At 40.2% G+C, this 13,968-nt stretch overlaps 1 protein-coding gene across 1 annotated transcript in view; it reads right to left on the bottom strand.

Annotated features, from left to right (window-relative positions):
- GSAP (gamma-secretase activating protein) overlaps window positions 1-13,968 on the bottom strand; it is a 93,764-nt gene that overhangs the window by 26,845 nt on the left and 52,951 nt on the right. Inside the window, 2 exon segments of the mRNA XM_080936069.1 lie at window positions 9,465-9,518; window positions 13,463-13,545. Of these exon segments, the coding sequence (XP_080792195.1) occupies window positions 9,465-9,518; window positions 13,463-13,545 (137 nt within the window).

The following is a 13,968-nucleotide window of genomic DNA, read 5'->3' on the forward strand; positions in this document are numbered from 1 at the left end:
TTATTTTAAAAAAATGTACAGATTTTAAGAACTTTTTCATAAAAGTATATGAATGCATTTTTGTCAGTACTGGGTTTTTTTTAAGGTTTGATAGTATTCATTAAAATCTTACTAGTTACAATGAGCATAAAGTACATGTAAAACAAGATGTAACCTGGAAATAGTCAAAGTTTACTTAGTGGGTAAAGATTAAGCAATATGGTTTTTCATTTTCTTTTTTTTTTTTTTTTTTTTTTTTTTTTTTTTTGGCCTTTGTTTTTTCTGGAACTTCATATAGTCTGTGAGTTGTTTCTGGGGGTGTTTAGGGCTTTCTGGGGTTAGTATCTAAATATCAGTGACTGCATATTATGTCTGTTCTATTGTGACTGGGTTATCTCACTCAGGATGATATTCTCTAGATGCATCCATTTTCCTAAGAATTTCATAAAGTCATTGTTTCTGATAGCTGAGTAGAACTCCATTGTGAAAATATACCACAAATTTGTATCCATTCATCTACTGAAGGATATCTGGGTTCTTTCCAGCTTCTGGCTATTATAAATAGGGCTGCTATGAACATTGTGCTGCATGTGTCTTTGTTGTATGTTGGAGGTTTTCTGGGGTATATGCCCAGAAGTGGAATAACTGGGTCTTCAGGTAGTACTATGTCCAATTTTCTGAGGTATCGCCAGACTGATTTCCAGAGTGGTTGTACCAGTTTATAACCCACCTACAGTGGGGGAAGTGTTCCTCTATATCCGCAACCTCTCCAGCATCTGCTGTCATCTGAATTTTTGATCTTAGCCATTCTGGTTGGTGTGAGGTGGAATCTCAGGGTTGTTTTGATTTGCATTTCCCTGATGACTAAGGATGTCGAGCACTTCCTTAGATGCTTCTTAGCCATTCGATATTCCTCAATTGAGAACTTTTTGTTTAAGTCTGTACCCCGTTTTTAATAGGGTTGTTTGATTCTCTGATGTCTAACTTCTTGAGTTCTTTGTATACCTTGGATATTAGGCCTCTATCTGATGTGAGGTTGGTAAAGAACTTTTCCCAATCTGTTGGCTACCATTTTGTTTTCTTGACAGTGTCCTTAGCTTTACAGAAACTTTGCAATCTCATTAAGTCCCATTTAATGATATTTGACCTTAGAGCACCTTAGATGTTCTGTTCAGGAAATTTTCTCCTGTGCCTATGTGTTCTAAGGTTTTCCCTACTTTCTCTTCTAATAGTTTCAGTGTATGTGGTTTAATGTGGAGATCTTTGATCCACTTGCACTTGAGCTTTGTACAAGAAGATTTAAAAAAAGTCTATTTTCATTCTTCTGCATGCTGAATGCCAGTTGGACCGACACCATTTGTTAAAGAGGCCATCCTTTCATCCTTTTTCCATTGAATGTTTACAGCTCCTTTGTCAAAAATCAAGTGACCATATATGTGAGGGCTCATTTCTAGATCTTCTATTCTATTCCATTGATCCATGTGCCTATCTCTGGACCAGTAACATGCAGTTTTTAGCACAATTGCCTTGTAATATAGCTTGAGGTCAAGGATAGTGATTCCCACAGATGTTTTCTTGTTGAGGATGGATTTTGCTATTCTAGATCTTTTGTTATTCCAGATGAAATTGCACATTGCTCTTTTCAACTCTATGAAGAATCGGGTTGGAATTTTGATGGGGAGTGCATGGAATCTGTAGATTGCTTTTGGTAAGATGGCAAGTTTTACAATGTTGATCCTTCCAATCCATGAGCATAAAAGATCTTTTCATTTTCTGAGAACTTCCTAGATTTCCTTTAGAGATTTGAAGTTCTTGTTATACAGGTCCTTCACTTGCTTAGTTAGAGTCACACCAAGGTATTTCATATTGTTTGTGACTATTGTGAAGGGTATCTTTTCTCTAATTTCTTTCTCCTCATGTTTGTCCTTTGAGTAGAGGAAGTCTACTGATTTGTTTGAGTGAATTTTATATTCAGCCACTTTGCTGAAGTTGTTTATCAGCTATAGAAGTTCACTGGTGGAATTTTTGGGGTCACTTAAGTACACTATCATGTCATCTGCAAATAGTGATGTTTTTACTTCTTCCTTTCCAATTTGTATCCCTTTGATTTCCTTTTGCTGTATAATTGCTTGGCCAGAACTTCGAGTACTATGTTGAATAGGTAGGGGGAGAGTGGGCAGCCTTGTCTAGTCCCTGATTTTAGTGGGACTGCTTCAAGTTCCCCACCGTTCAGTTTGATGTTGGCTGTTGGTTTGCTGTGTATTGCTTTTATTATGTTTAGGCATGGGCCTTGGATTCCTGTTCTTTCCACTACTTTTAACATGAAGGTGTGTTGAATTTTGTCAAATGCTTTCTCAGCATCTAGTGAGATGACCATGTGGTTTCTTTCTTTGAGTTTGTTTATATGGTGGATTACATTGATGGATTTCCATATATTAAACCATCCTTGCATGCCAGGGATGAAGCCTGCTTGATCATGGTGAATGGTCGTTTTGATGTGTTCTTGGATTCGGTTTGCAAAGATTTTGTTCAGCATTTTTGCATCAATGTTCATAAGTGAGATTGGTCTTAAGTTCTCTTTCCTTGTAGGATCTTTGTGTGGTTTAGGAATGAGGGTTATTGTAGGCTCAAAAAATGGAGAGTATTGGTATTAGGTCGCCAATAAACGTCTGATAAAATTCTGCACTGAATCCATCTGGACCTGGGCTTTTTTTTTTTGGTTGGGAGGCTTTTAATGACTGCTTCTATTTCTTTAGGTGTTATGGGATTATTTAGATGGTTTACCTGGTCCTGGTTTAACTTTAGTATCTGGTATCTGTCTAGGAATTCACCCATTTCCTCCAGATTTTTCAGCTTTGTTGAATATAGGCTTTTATAGTAGGATCTGATGATTACTTGAATTTCTTCATTTTCAGTTATTGTGTCTCCACTTTCATTTCTGACTTTGTTAATTTGGATACTCTCTTTGCCCTCTAGTTAGTCTGGCTAAGGGTTTGTCAATCTGGTTAATTTTTTCAAAGAACCAGCTCATGGTTTTGTTGATTATTTGATGGCTACTTTTTGTTTCTATTTGGTCAATTCCTGCTCAGAGTTTATTTCTTGCCATCTACTCCTCTTAGGTGTATCTGCTTCCTTTTGTTCTAGAGATTTCAGCTGTGCTGTCAAGTTGCTAGTGTATGCTCTCTCCAGTTTCTTTTTGGAAGCACTCAGAGCTATGAGTTTTCCTTTCAGTACTGCTTTCATTGCATCCCATAGGTTTGGGTATGTTGTGTTTTTGTTTTCATTAAATTCTAGAAAATCCTTAATTTCTTTCTTTATTTCTTCTTTGATCCTGCTATCATTTAATAGAGCATTGTTTAGTTTCCATGTGTATATGGGCTTTTTGTTTTCTTTGTTGTTATTGAACAGCCTTAGACCATGGTGATCTGATAGGATACATGGGAGTATTTCAATCTTATATCTATTGACACTCATTTTGTGACTGATTATATGGTCAGTTTTGGAGAAGGTGCCATGAGTTGCTGAGAAAAAGGTATATTCTTTTGTTTTAGGATGGTATGTTCTATAGATATCTATTAATTCCAATTGGTTCATAACCTCTGCTAGTTTTACTCTGTCCTTGTTCAGTTTCTGTTTCCATGATCTGTCCATTGATGAGAGTGGGGTATTGAGGTCTCCCACTATTATTGTGTGGGGTGCAATGTATTTTTTGAGCTTTAGTAGGGTTTCTTTTATGAATATGGGTGCTCTTGTATTTGGAGCATATATGTTAAGGATTGAGAGAGAGTTCCTCCTGACCAATTTTCCCTGTAAGGATAAAAAGTGTCCTTCCTTATCTTTTTTGATAACTTTTGGTAAAAATCTACTTTATTCGATATTAGAATGGCCCCTCCAGCTTGTTTCTTGGGGCCATTTGCTTGGAAGGTTTTTTCCCAACCTTTTACTCAGAGATAGTGTCTGTCTGTCTCTGAGATGAGTTTCCTGTATGCAGCAAAATGCTGGGTTTTGTTTATGTATCCAGTCTGATAGCCTATGTCTTTTTATTGGGGAATTGAGTCCATTTATGTTAACAGATATCAAGGAATAGCGGTTGCTGTTTCCTGCTATTTTTGCTTTTGAAGGTAGAATTATGTCTATGTGTCTTTCTTCTTTTGGTTTTCTTGCTTAGGAGTTTTTTTGTTTTTACTAGGATGTAGTTCCCCTCGTTGTATTGGGTTTTCCACCTATAATTCGTTGTAGTGCTGGGTTTGTGGTCAGATATTGTGTAAATTTAGTTGGTTTTTTTTTTTGTTTTGTTTTGTTTTGTTTTGTTTTTGAGGGGGAATATCTTGGTCTCTCCATCTATGGTGATTGAGAGTTTTGCTGGGTATAGCAGCTTGGGCTGACTCTTGTGTTCTCTTAGGGTCTGCATGATGTCTGTCCAGGATCTTCTAGCTTTCATAGTCTCTGTTGAGAAATTGGGTGTGGTTCTGATTGGTCTGCCTTTATATGTTATATGACCTTTTTCCCTTACTGCTTTTAGTATTCTTTCTTTGCTTTGGGCACTTGCTGTTTTGACTATTATGTGTTGGGAGGAGTTTCTTTTCTGGTCCAACCTATTTGGAGTTCTGTAGGCTACTTTTTTGCTCATGGTCATCTCATTCTTAAGAGTAGGGAAGTTTTCTTCTATGATTTTGTTGAAGATATTTACTGTGCCTCTTAATTGATATTCTTCACCCTCTTCTATTCCTATTATCCTTAGGTTTGGTCTTCTCAGTGTATCCTGGATCTCCTGGACATTTTGGGTTAGAAGCTTTTTGGTTTTTGCATCTTCTCTGACTGTTTTGTCTATGTTTTCAATGTTGTCTTCAGCCCCCGAGATTCTTTCTTCCATCTCTTGTAGTCTGTTGGAGATGCTTGCATCTGTGACTCCTGATTTCTTTTTTAGGTTTTCTGCCTCTAGGGTTGTCTCTTTTAGTGTCTTCTTTATTATTTCCATTTCCATTTTAAATTCCTTCTTTCATTCCTTTATCTCTTTGGTTCTGTTTTCCTCTAGTTCTTTGAGTTCTTTGAGTGGTTTTTTTTTTTTTTTTTTTTTTTTGTTTGTTTGTTTGTTTCCTCTTTAAAAGCTTCTAATTCTTTATTCTTTTCTTCCTGTTCTTGTTTAAGGATCTCTATCATCATCTTGAGGTATGATTCAGGGTCTGAGTCTTCTTTTTCTGGAGTGTTTGGCATTCCACTGTTTGTTGTGATGGGAGAGCTGAGTTCTAGTGTTGCCAGGTTGTCTTGGTTTCCCTGGGATATGTTCTTTTGCTTTCCTCTTGCCATCTTGTTGTCTCTGATTATAAGTGAGTGGTCTTGTTGTCAGTGATTGGTTCTCTGTCTCTCCCTTGTTACTGGCCTGTGTCCCTGGTTCTCTGTTGTTCCTGGTGGTAGATGGTCTGAGCTCCTGTTCTACATGCACAGGCCGCCGTGTGGAAACAGACACCCTAAAGCAGGATTCCTGCTCCCTAAACCAATGGGGGGGGGCAGGGCACAAGTTCTGTGTGCTTGGCACAGACCTCTCTGCTCCAGGGCTACTCGGAGCACAGTCTGACCAGGCCTGTGTCCCTGGATCTCTGCTGTTCCTCTTCAATCTTCTTACATCTATTGAGGCTTGTTTTGTGACCAATTATATGGTCAATTTTAAAGAAGGTGTCGTGAGGTGTTGAGAAGAAGGTGTACTCTTTTGTTTTAGAGTAATATGTTCCGTAGATGTCTATTAATTCCAATTGGTTCATAACTTCTGCTAGTTTTACTCTGTCCTTGTTTAGTTTCTGTTTCCATGATCTGTCCATTGATGAGAGTGGGGTATTGAGGTCTCCCACTATTATTGTGTGGGGTGCAATGTATTTTTTGAACTTTAGTAGGGTTTCTTTTATGAATATGGGTGCTCTTGTATTTGGAGCATATATGTTAAGGATTGAGAGTTCCTCCTGACCAATTTTCCCTGTAAGGATAAAAAGTGTCCTTCCTTATCTTTTTTGATAATTTTTTGTTGAAAATCTACTTTAGTCGATATTAGAATGGCCACTCTAGCTTATTTCTTGGGGCCGTTTGCTTGGAAGATTTTTTCCCAACCTTTTACTCAGAGATAGTGTCTGTCTGTCTCTGAGATGAGTTTCCTGTATGCAGCAAAATGCTGGATTCTGTTTATGTATCCAGTCTGATAGCCTACGTCTTTTTATTGGGGAATTGAGTCCATGTATGTTAACAGATATTAAGGAATATTGGTTGCTATTTTCTGCTGTTTTTGCTTTCAGAGGTAGAATTGTGCCTGTGTGTCTTTCTTCTTTTGGTTTTCTTGCTTAGGTATTTTCTTGTTTTTACTAGGATGTAGTTTCCCTCCTTGGAGTTTTCAATTTGTCAGACTGGTAGGAATATGGGCAGAGTTTGCTCCTGGCCCTCTACTGGGAGAATGCAGTAATAGCTTACATCTAATGATGCCAGCTACAGCAAGGGTGGGCGGATCTTTTAAATGTGTATTGCAACCTATCCCCAATCCAGAACCACCATGGAGCAGTGCCTTATTTCCCCCAAACCAACCATTCTAATGACTCAGAACAGTGAGCTGTTACATTGTGGCTGTGCCAGTATTTTAGACTGCCAGCAAATGATGGCATCTATCTGTACTGAGGGGCTCCAAGGAGAAGGAGTACCTTTTGTGCTTACCAGGCAGTGGATTATACTCTTGTTCTGTCTAGTTAAAGCAGCTTCAAAACACTTTGAATGAAGAAGTATGGAAGCAAAGTCTGTATGAACAGCCCAGGAGACAAGCATCCTCTTCCTGGATGCTTAGGAACCCTGCACCCAAGAGACTGCAGGATTTACAGCACTTGTCCTAAGCAGGAGTGCTTCAGGTCTCCCTGGACTTCCTACTCTCTGGGTCAGGAATCTATAACGACTGAACATGTGATTAAATACATTAACAATGTCTGATTTTGAACCAGGCATGTGGAACACACTTGGAATCTCAGCCTTTGAGAGGCTGAGGAAGGAAAGACAGAGAAAGAAAGGGAGGGAGGGAGGGGGAGAAGGAAAGAGAGAGAGAACTACTTTGGTGAACTTAATACTAATCCACAAGAACAGTATGAGCCAATAATTAATTGGCTTCTAATAAGCCAATTAAGACAAAAGACAAAAAGGACTTTCTCATTATCCTTATACTTTTAAATGAAAACACACAATGTTGGTAAGGTTGAAATAAAACCAATAGACTCCTCAATCCTTTTGTTATGAAATGTATGTATATGTAAGTGTACATGCCACACGTATGTATGATAATAGAGGCCAGAAGATGGTGTGTGATCCCATGGAACTGGAGTCAGAGACCACTGTGGGCCACATGATATGAGGCCTGGGAACCAACCTGGGGTCCTTTGGAAGAGCAGCAGTGCTCTCAACCCCTAAGCCATTTCTTCAGCCCCCTAAATCTTTTTGGCCATATAGATTTCCACAACTTTCATTGAACATTAATTTAAAAGAAGAAATTGAAGCTATAAAAAATGTACTAGTGTTTTACTGTAAGACCTTGTCAACCTTGAACCACAGAGAAATAAACCAATAAAAAACAGAAATTATCTTTACTGGATAAAAGAAAAAATGAGGTACTAGAAATTACACTCAAGATCTCACATATATGATTTTCCCAGAAAACATTGTATAGTGTCTAGAGATGGTTAAATGCCCAAAGCCAGAAGATGGATCAACTAAATTCAAACATGCCAATTCGGGGGAGTCATTATAGTTCACTACCTTATGTAACAACATGAAAAGTGTTTGAGTTCATATTTGATAAAATGTTTCTCGATTACCATAAGTGCTAAATGAAGGACACACACCTATGACAGAGACAAAGAAAGCAGAGAGGGAGGCAGTTAGGTACTAGAAACTACAGAACTGTACATTAACTTTCTTCTAGCCAATCATGGTAAGAGAAGCCTGGAATCCTAGAAAATCAGAGACCGGAGAGTGCAGGTGGGAAGGCATCTGCCTGGCATGCACCTCAAGGACCCAAGTTTAACCCCAGCATGACAACAGAACAAAGCAAAGAAACCTTCAGTGGCTTGTCAAGCGAATGTACCACGGTTGGTAGGGTAAGAAGAAGCAGATGGTCCCCCCTGTAGCCACCTATAAAGCATAACGTTCCCTGCCATCCTCACACATCAGGAGGGTTTGGCTGGCTCTACACTTGCTTCTGGACAGCTCAAGGGCCTCTTAGGAGCCAAAGAAGAGCCACCGAGCCAGCCTCCATCTGCCCCCTCTTGCCCCAGTACTTGACAGGGACCTTAGCGCTGGAGCTCCCCAGCCGTCGGCGCAGCACCAAGGATCCAAAAAGAATGAAACAGAAATAAAAGGGCTCAGCATAAGAGACTAAGACTTCCCGGGCTGGGCCAGGCTGTAATTACTAGAAGCGATGCCAAATGCAGCAAAAGAGCTAAGGGGAACTGAGCTAACGACCCCCAGCTTTTAACTATGAGCATCTTCTTTTCTACTCACCACATCGCACCCCACCCTCCCTTTGTATGCTGAAACCAGAAGATCGCAGACAGACACAGGCCCCTTCGTGACCATGAGGACATATATCAAGCCACCACCTCACTTTTGAGGAATGGAGAAGCTGCTCTGAGAGAAACAAGAGATCCCAGTCCAGTTTACTTAGAACTTTTTTGACTGGAAATTGCCTGTGTGGGGGATAGGTATGTGTGTCTCTGCATGTTAGTGTGTATATGTGTGTATCTGCATGCATGCATACACACGCATATGTCTATATGTGTGATGTGTATGTGTGAATGTATCTGTTTGTCTCTGTATGTACATTCATTAGTATGTGGTGTGTGTATGTGTATGCATGCATGTGTGTATGTGTGTATCCATTTATGTGAATGAGTGTGTAAGTATGTATATGTGTGTATGTGTGTGTGCATATGTCTATGTGTATGATGTGTCTGTGTGAATGTGTCTGTGTATATGAACGTACATTCATATGTGGGGTGTGTGTGTATGTATGCATGTGTTAGTGTGTGTATGTGTGCATATGAGTGTATGTGTATGTGCATGCATACATGTGTGTTTATGTGTATGTGCATGCATGTGTTAGTGTGTGTATATGTGTGTGTACATGTGAGTGTGTGTGTGTGTGTGTGTGTGTCAGGCAACAACGGATTCCAGCCTCTCTAAAGACATGTTCCAAGAGTTCCTTCAGTAAAAGGCTTTGTGGCAAGCATTGGTGGGCGGTCCATGGTTCAAGTTGGGCTGTGTGATTCTCTGTCTTCAGAAAACCTCCCTCTTCAACATGTAAGGCATTATATAACATCACATCAGCGACTGTTGCACGGGCTCTGTGGAAGGACTCTCAGGCAAGCCACCCTGCTTGGGCCCCATCTTTCTCTGCCAGGCTGCAATACCCTTTGAAGCCACAGTAATATCAGGGGCAGCAGAGGTCGCCGTCTCAGAGCAGGACTTACCTTCATAAGAGGCAATGGGAGCTCCTCGGTCACAAGCTCTATCCCAGGAACTTCCTATGACAGGGAAACATGAATGCAACACGTCAACCGCCCACACTCAGGCCTTCAGGGAGTGTCTTCTGCATAGACAGAGGGCGAGGACAAGCAGCTTCCTGTGTGATAACCTCTACTTTAAGTAACTTCCTAGTGCAAAATCATAGGACAGTGTGTATCCTGCCTTGGAAAATGAAATATTCTTTTGTTTTGTTTTGTTTTGAGGGTTTTTTTTTTTTTTGGTTAATGTTTTGTTTTGTTTCAGAGAGGGTTTCTCTGTGCAACCCTGGCTGTGTCCTGAAATTCACTCTGTAGTACAGGCTGGACTTGAACTTACAGAGATCCACCTGCCTCTGCCTCCCCAGTGCTGAGATTAAAGGTGTGCACAACCACCCCACTTTTTTCTTTTTTTTCAGTATTCTTTAAAAATTAGCTGACCAAGAGGAGCAATTACTGTTAGAAAATACGGAACAAATACTGTATGTTTAGACATTTCTACTTAAGAATGAACGAGGCAAGTTATATTGGAACTACGAAAGTCACAATTAAGTGGAGGCTTTGGTCTGTATGCCTTCCCTTTCTGCCCTTGTCTTTCACTATCTAGTATGACCCTGTCCTCTCTAGAAGGAACAAGAAATGCATGGGACTCTCACGCACTGCAGTCCACCAAGATCTCAGGAACAGGAGCGTCTCATAAAGAGTATCTACACAGTCCAATGCTAAAACATATGCAGTTCATGCCAATTAACTGCACCCTGGCATTGTGCTAACTAATGAACATTAGAACAAGCCTGGTGAGCCAGGAGTAGTTGAAAGTCTAATTCCAGGCAAGACAGATAGAGGCAGAAGGATCAGAAGTTCAAGGCCATCCTCGGCTTTATAGTAAGTCCTATCCTGCCTGGCCTTGAGTGTATGAAACCCTGCCCATTAAAAAGAGGGCAGGGACCAAATTTAAAGGTATAAACTTATAAAATTGCCCTCACCCCGTGGATACCATGAAAAGGTGTCTGTGTATTAGCTATGTGGTTTGCCTTTCTGCCAGTCAATTCAAATTTCCTTCAAAATATAGATGGCACTAGAAAGCGATCTAAGAATGCTTGTAAAAGTATCTGATTGGTGGGCACATGGACGGCTGGATCTCACTGACACACTGTCCCTGTGGGAAGAAAGTCACCTGTGGTGACGCAGTTAATTGCAGAACACTGGTGCTATTGAGTTCCCGTAGGAACACAAAGTATCTGTGGTAGGGATCTTTCATGTGCTTTCCCGAACTGCTGCTGAGCAACAGACATCTCAGAACAGTCCTGCTATGTCAGGTTCTGTGATGGTTAATATTGACTCTCATCTTGGCAGTGTCTGGAACGGCTCTGCGATGTCTGTGAGGCATTAACTCATTAGGTAGATTTAGGTGGGAAGACCAGCCCTTCAACAGGCATCAGTCTTTCTTGTGGGTACTGGGCTACATAGAGATTAAATCCAATGGGCAGGAGCATTTACAGCTCCCTAACTTTTGCCTATGATGTGGTATGGTCAGCGGCCACCACCATGCTTTCTGTGCCTTAAAGGACTGTACCCAGAAAACTGTGGGAAAAATACCCCTTCTCTCTTGAACCGATTCTTGCGGTATTTTTTTTTAACAGCAACACAAAAATTAACTTATGTAAGTTCAAAATAGCATTTTCAATGGTACAATAACTAATTACAATGCACAATTTAGAATTAGCTAAGAGCAAGAATACTCTACTTTCTAGTATTTTAATTGACTGTACAGAGGCCATTGAAACAGATAGATTTTGGGTACGAATTAAATTCAATGTGGGGGGCTTTTTGGTGTTTTTTTTTATTGTTGTTTTGGTTTTTATAATAGTGTTTATCTTAAAAATCCAACTGCTGGTAAGTGTGGTGTTATGCTTCTGTGATCCAGGTGAGAGACTTCTAGGCTAGCCTAAGCTAAATAGTGATTCTTTGTCTCAAATTAAAAAAAAAAAAAATCTAAGTCAATCTTTCCATCTAGATGTGTGAATTTGCTACTTCTTGCTATAGCAAGCATTGGGAATGATTACCAACTACAGAAAGGCAACACTTGTATCATTGCTGAAGATGAATATGAATACGAAAATAAATGCACAGAGCACAGACTTGGGGGAGACCTTTTAAGGAATTTATTTCAAACACAATAAGTTTTAAAGCCACTCAGTAAACCCCAAGATAAGTCTAGCGAGGTTATAACTGGGTTTCTCTATGTTTTATTGTGGAATCTTCCTGGTGCCATTTTGTGTATGTGTCCACAAGGTCCCCTGGGCCCCAGAAAGCCTTGAGAAATGAGCAAATGAGTCCCTGCCCATTGGGATGGTGGTTCACACAGCATCCGGGTACGAACACAGCCCAGGGACCACTGTTCCCAGCCTGCCTCTCCAACCTCAGTCATAGGACAGAAGGGCAGTGGGTAACACGCAGAGGGAGCTGAGGTGTGCATTTCCTGACCAGATGGTGTAACCTGCGGACTTCCTGCCACAGAACTACACTCCACCTACGCATTCGTAAGTTGTTTAAAAGAAAAACGAAGTGGGTGCCTAGAAAAAGGAGAAGCCCGGTCTTTCCCTTTGCAGTTTTACACTGAAGCAAAGAAATCTATTAACTGTAATCCAAAAAAACAAGCAGAGAAAACCTTCAGGAAAGTATTGCAATTGTTAAGTATCAAAAATTTAGAAGTTAATCAAACACAACTGTACTGTGGTGCATGTCTGCAATCCCAGCACTTGGGGCAGATGGATCAGGCATTTAAGGTTGTCCTCAGCTACACAGGCAATTGAGGCAGGCCAGGTTGGGTTACAGGAGACCATGTCCCAAAACAAAAAGAAAAGAAAACAAACAAACAAACAAAAACTAGGTCAATCAAACACATTTAAATATTTCTTTATTTTTTTCTTTAGGTACGGTCTCACTACTACGTAGCCCAGGCTAAACTCCAACGGAAGATCTTCCTGCCTAGGCCTCCTGAGTGTCAAATTACAAGCATGCTCTTTATATGCCTCTACCAACTGTGTTGAGACATAGACAAAGTACAAAGTGAAAAGTCTCACATTTTATTCAATACATATTTCCCAATGCCTGTTGCCTAAATTAAATGTATTGCTGCTCTAAATACCTGTTAAATACAACTCGTACTTCAGGACCACACACACTGCTCCACCATCTGACTGAAAGGGGAAGAAGCAGGTGCTGCAGGCTGCCCTCACAGAATAGCCTGGTGCACCACTGCCCACTTTAGAAGCATCTAGAGTGACAGGAAGCAGGACTTTAATTCGCCCTGAAGCTTTTGAGTTGCCTAATTTCTTTTTTATAAATCTTTATGAAAACAGAAAAAGGTGTCTCAAAAGTCAAACTATACCAAGTGCTACCACAGTGCTCTAGCCATTCATAAGACCTCGTTCATAAAACCTACTGGATACTTGAGTCTGGTCAACACGGGAGTAAAAATATCCTTTTACAAAATGCTATACCTAAGGTTCTGTCCTGCCTGCCAGGGGGAAAAGTGACAGTCACCCCGTGTCTGCCCTGTCATAACTATTGCTTTATGTATCTGACTGATGGAATAGAGTCTCTGTAAGCTGAGCATCCTTGACCAAGGTACTTAGGTGCAGAAGTGATTCAGATTTGGCTTTTAAATTATTTTTTTTTAGGTTTTGAAATCCTTCACAGACATGCATTCAACTTTTATTGACACAACAATGCCCCTTTTCCATGTGCATTTCAGAATATGTGTGCATATATATGCATGTGTGCATGTAGGATTTACTACATAGGATACAATCTTCATATGTGGAATCATATTAACCTTTAAAGAAATTTCAATTCAGCTGTTTATCATTTGAAACAGAAGTGAAATTCTAAAGCTGGTTACCGTAACAGGAATGGTCTCCCCCAACCCACAGAGGTGGCCCCACAGTGACTTTGCTCCTTACTGTGTTCCAAGTCAGCACAGAGGAGAATGGTAAGAGCATGTCCACATCATCCAGCTCGGGATACACCCTCCAGTAGGAAGAAGCTGAGCAGATTAGAGACATAATAGAAACAGAGAAGTCAACATGGTGATTTAACCAAATCCAGTAAACCGATACGACCCTACCACCTCATTTATGTCTCCAGAGGTTAACCATTATGATTTTATCTACAGCTTAAAATGTTCAGGTGCTGCTTTTACAATGAGATGACATGATGACATTCACTCATAGCCAACCAACATGAAACAGGCTAAGAAAGATATATTTTACTGAAATTTTTGTTTATAAGGTTATAGACTCAAAGTCTGATCTATCTCATTGGCTGGAAACCACAGCTTCTTGCAAAATCCACGAGAGAATGAAATTTCATTAGCCACTGATTGCGATAAGGTCTAAAAACCCCAAAACCTCCTAAACAGCATTTTGACAGAAGCATTCATTATCCACTTACTGATTTCCCTCAAGCA

Source organism: Micromys minutus (genome assembly GCF_963924665.1).
Source record: "Micromys minutus genome assembly, chromosome: 23".
NCBI classification, from domain to species: Eukaryota; Metazoa; Chordata; class Mammalia; order Rodentia; family Muridae; genus Micromys; species Micromys minutus.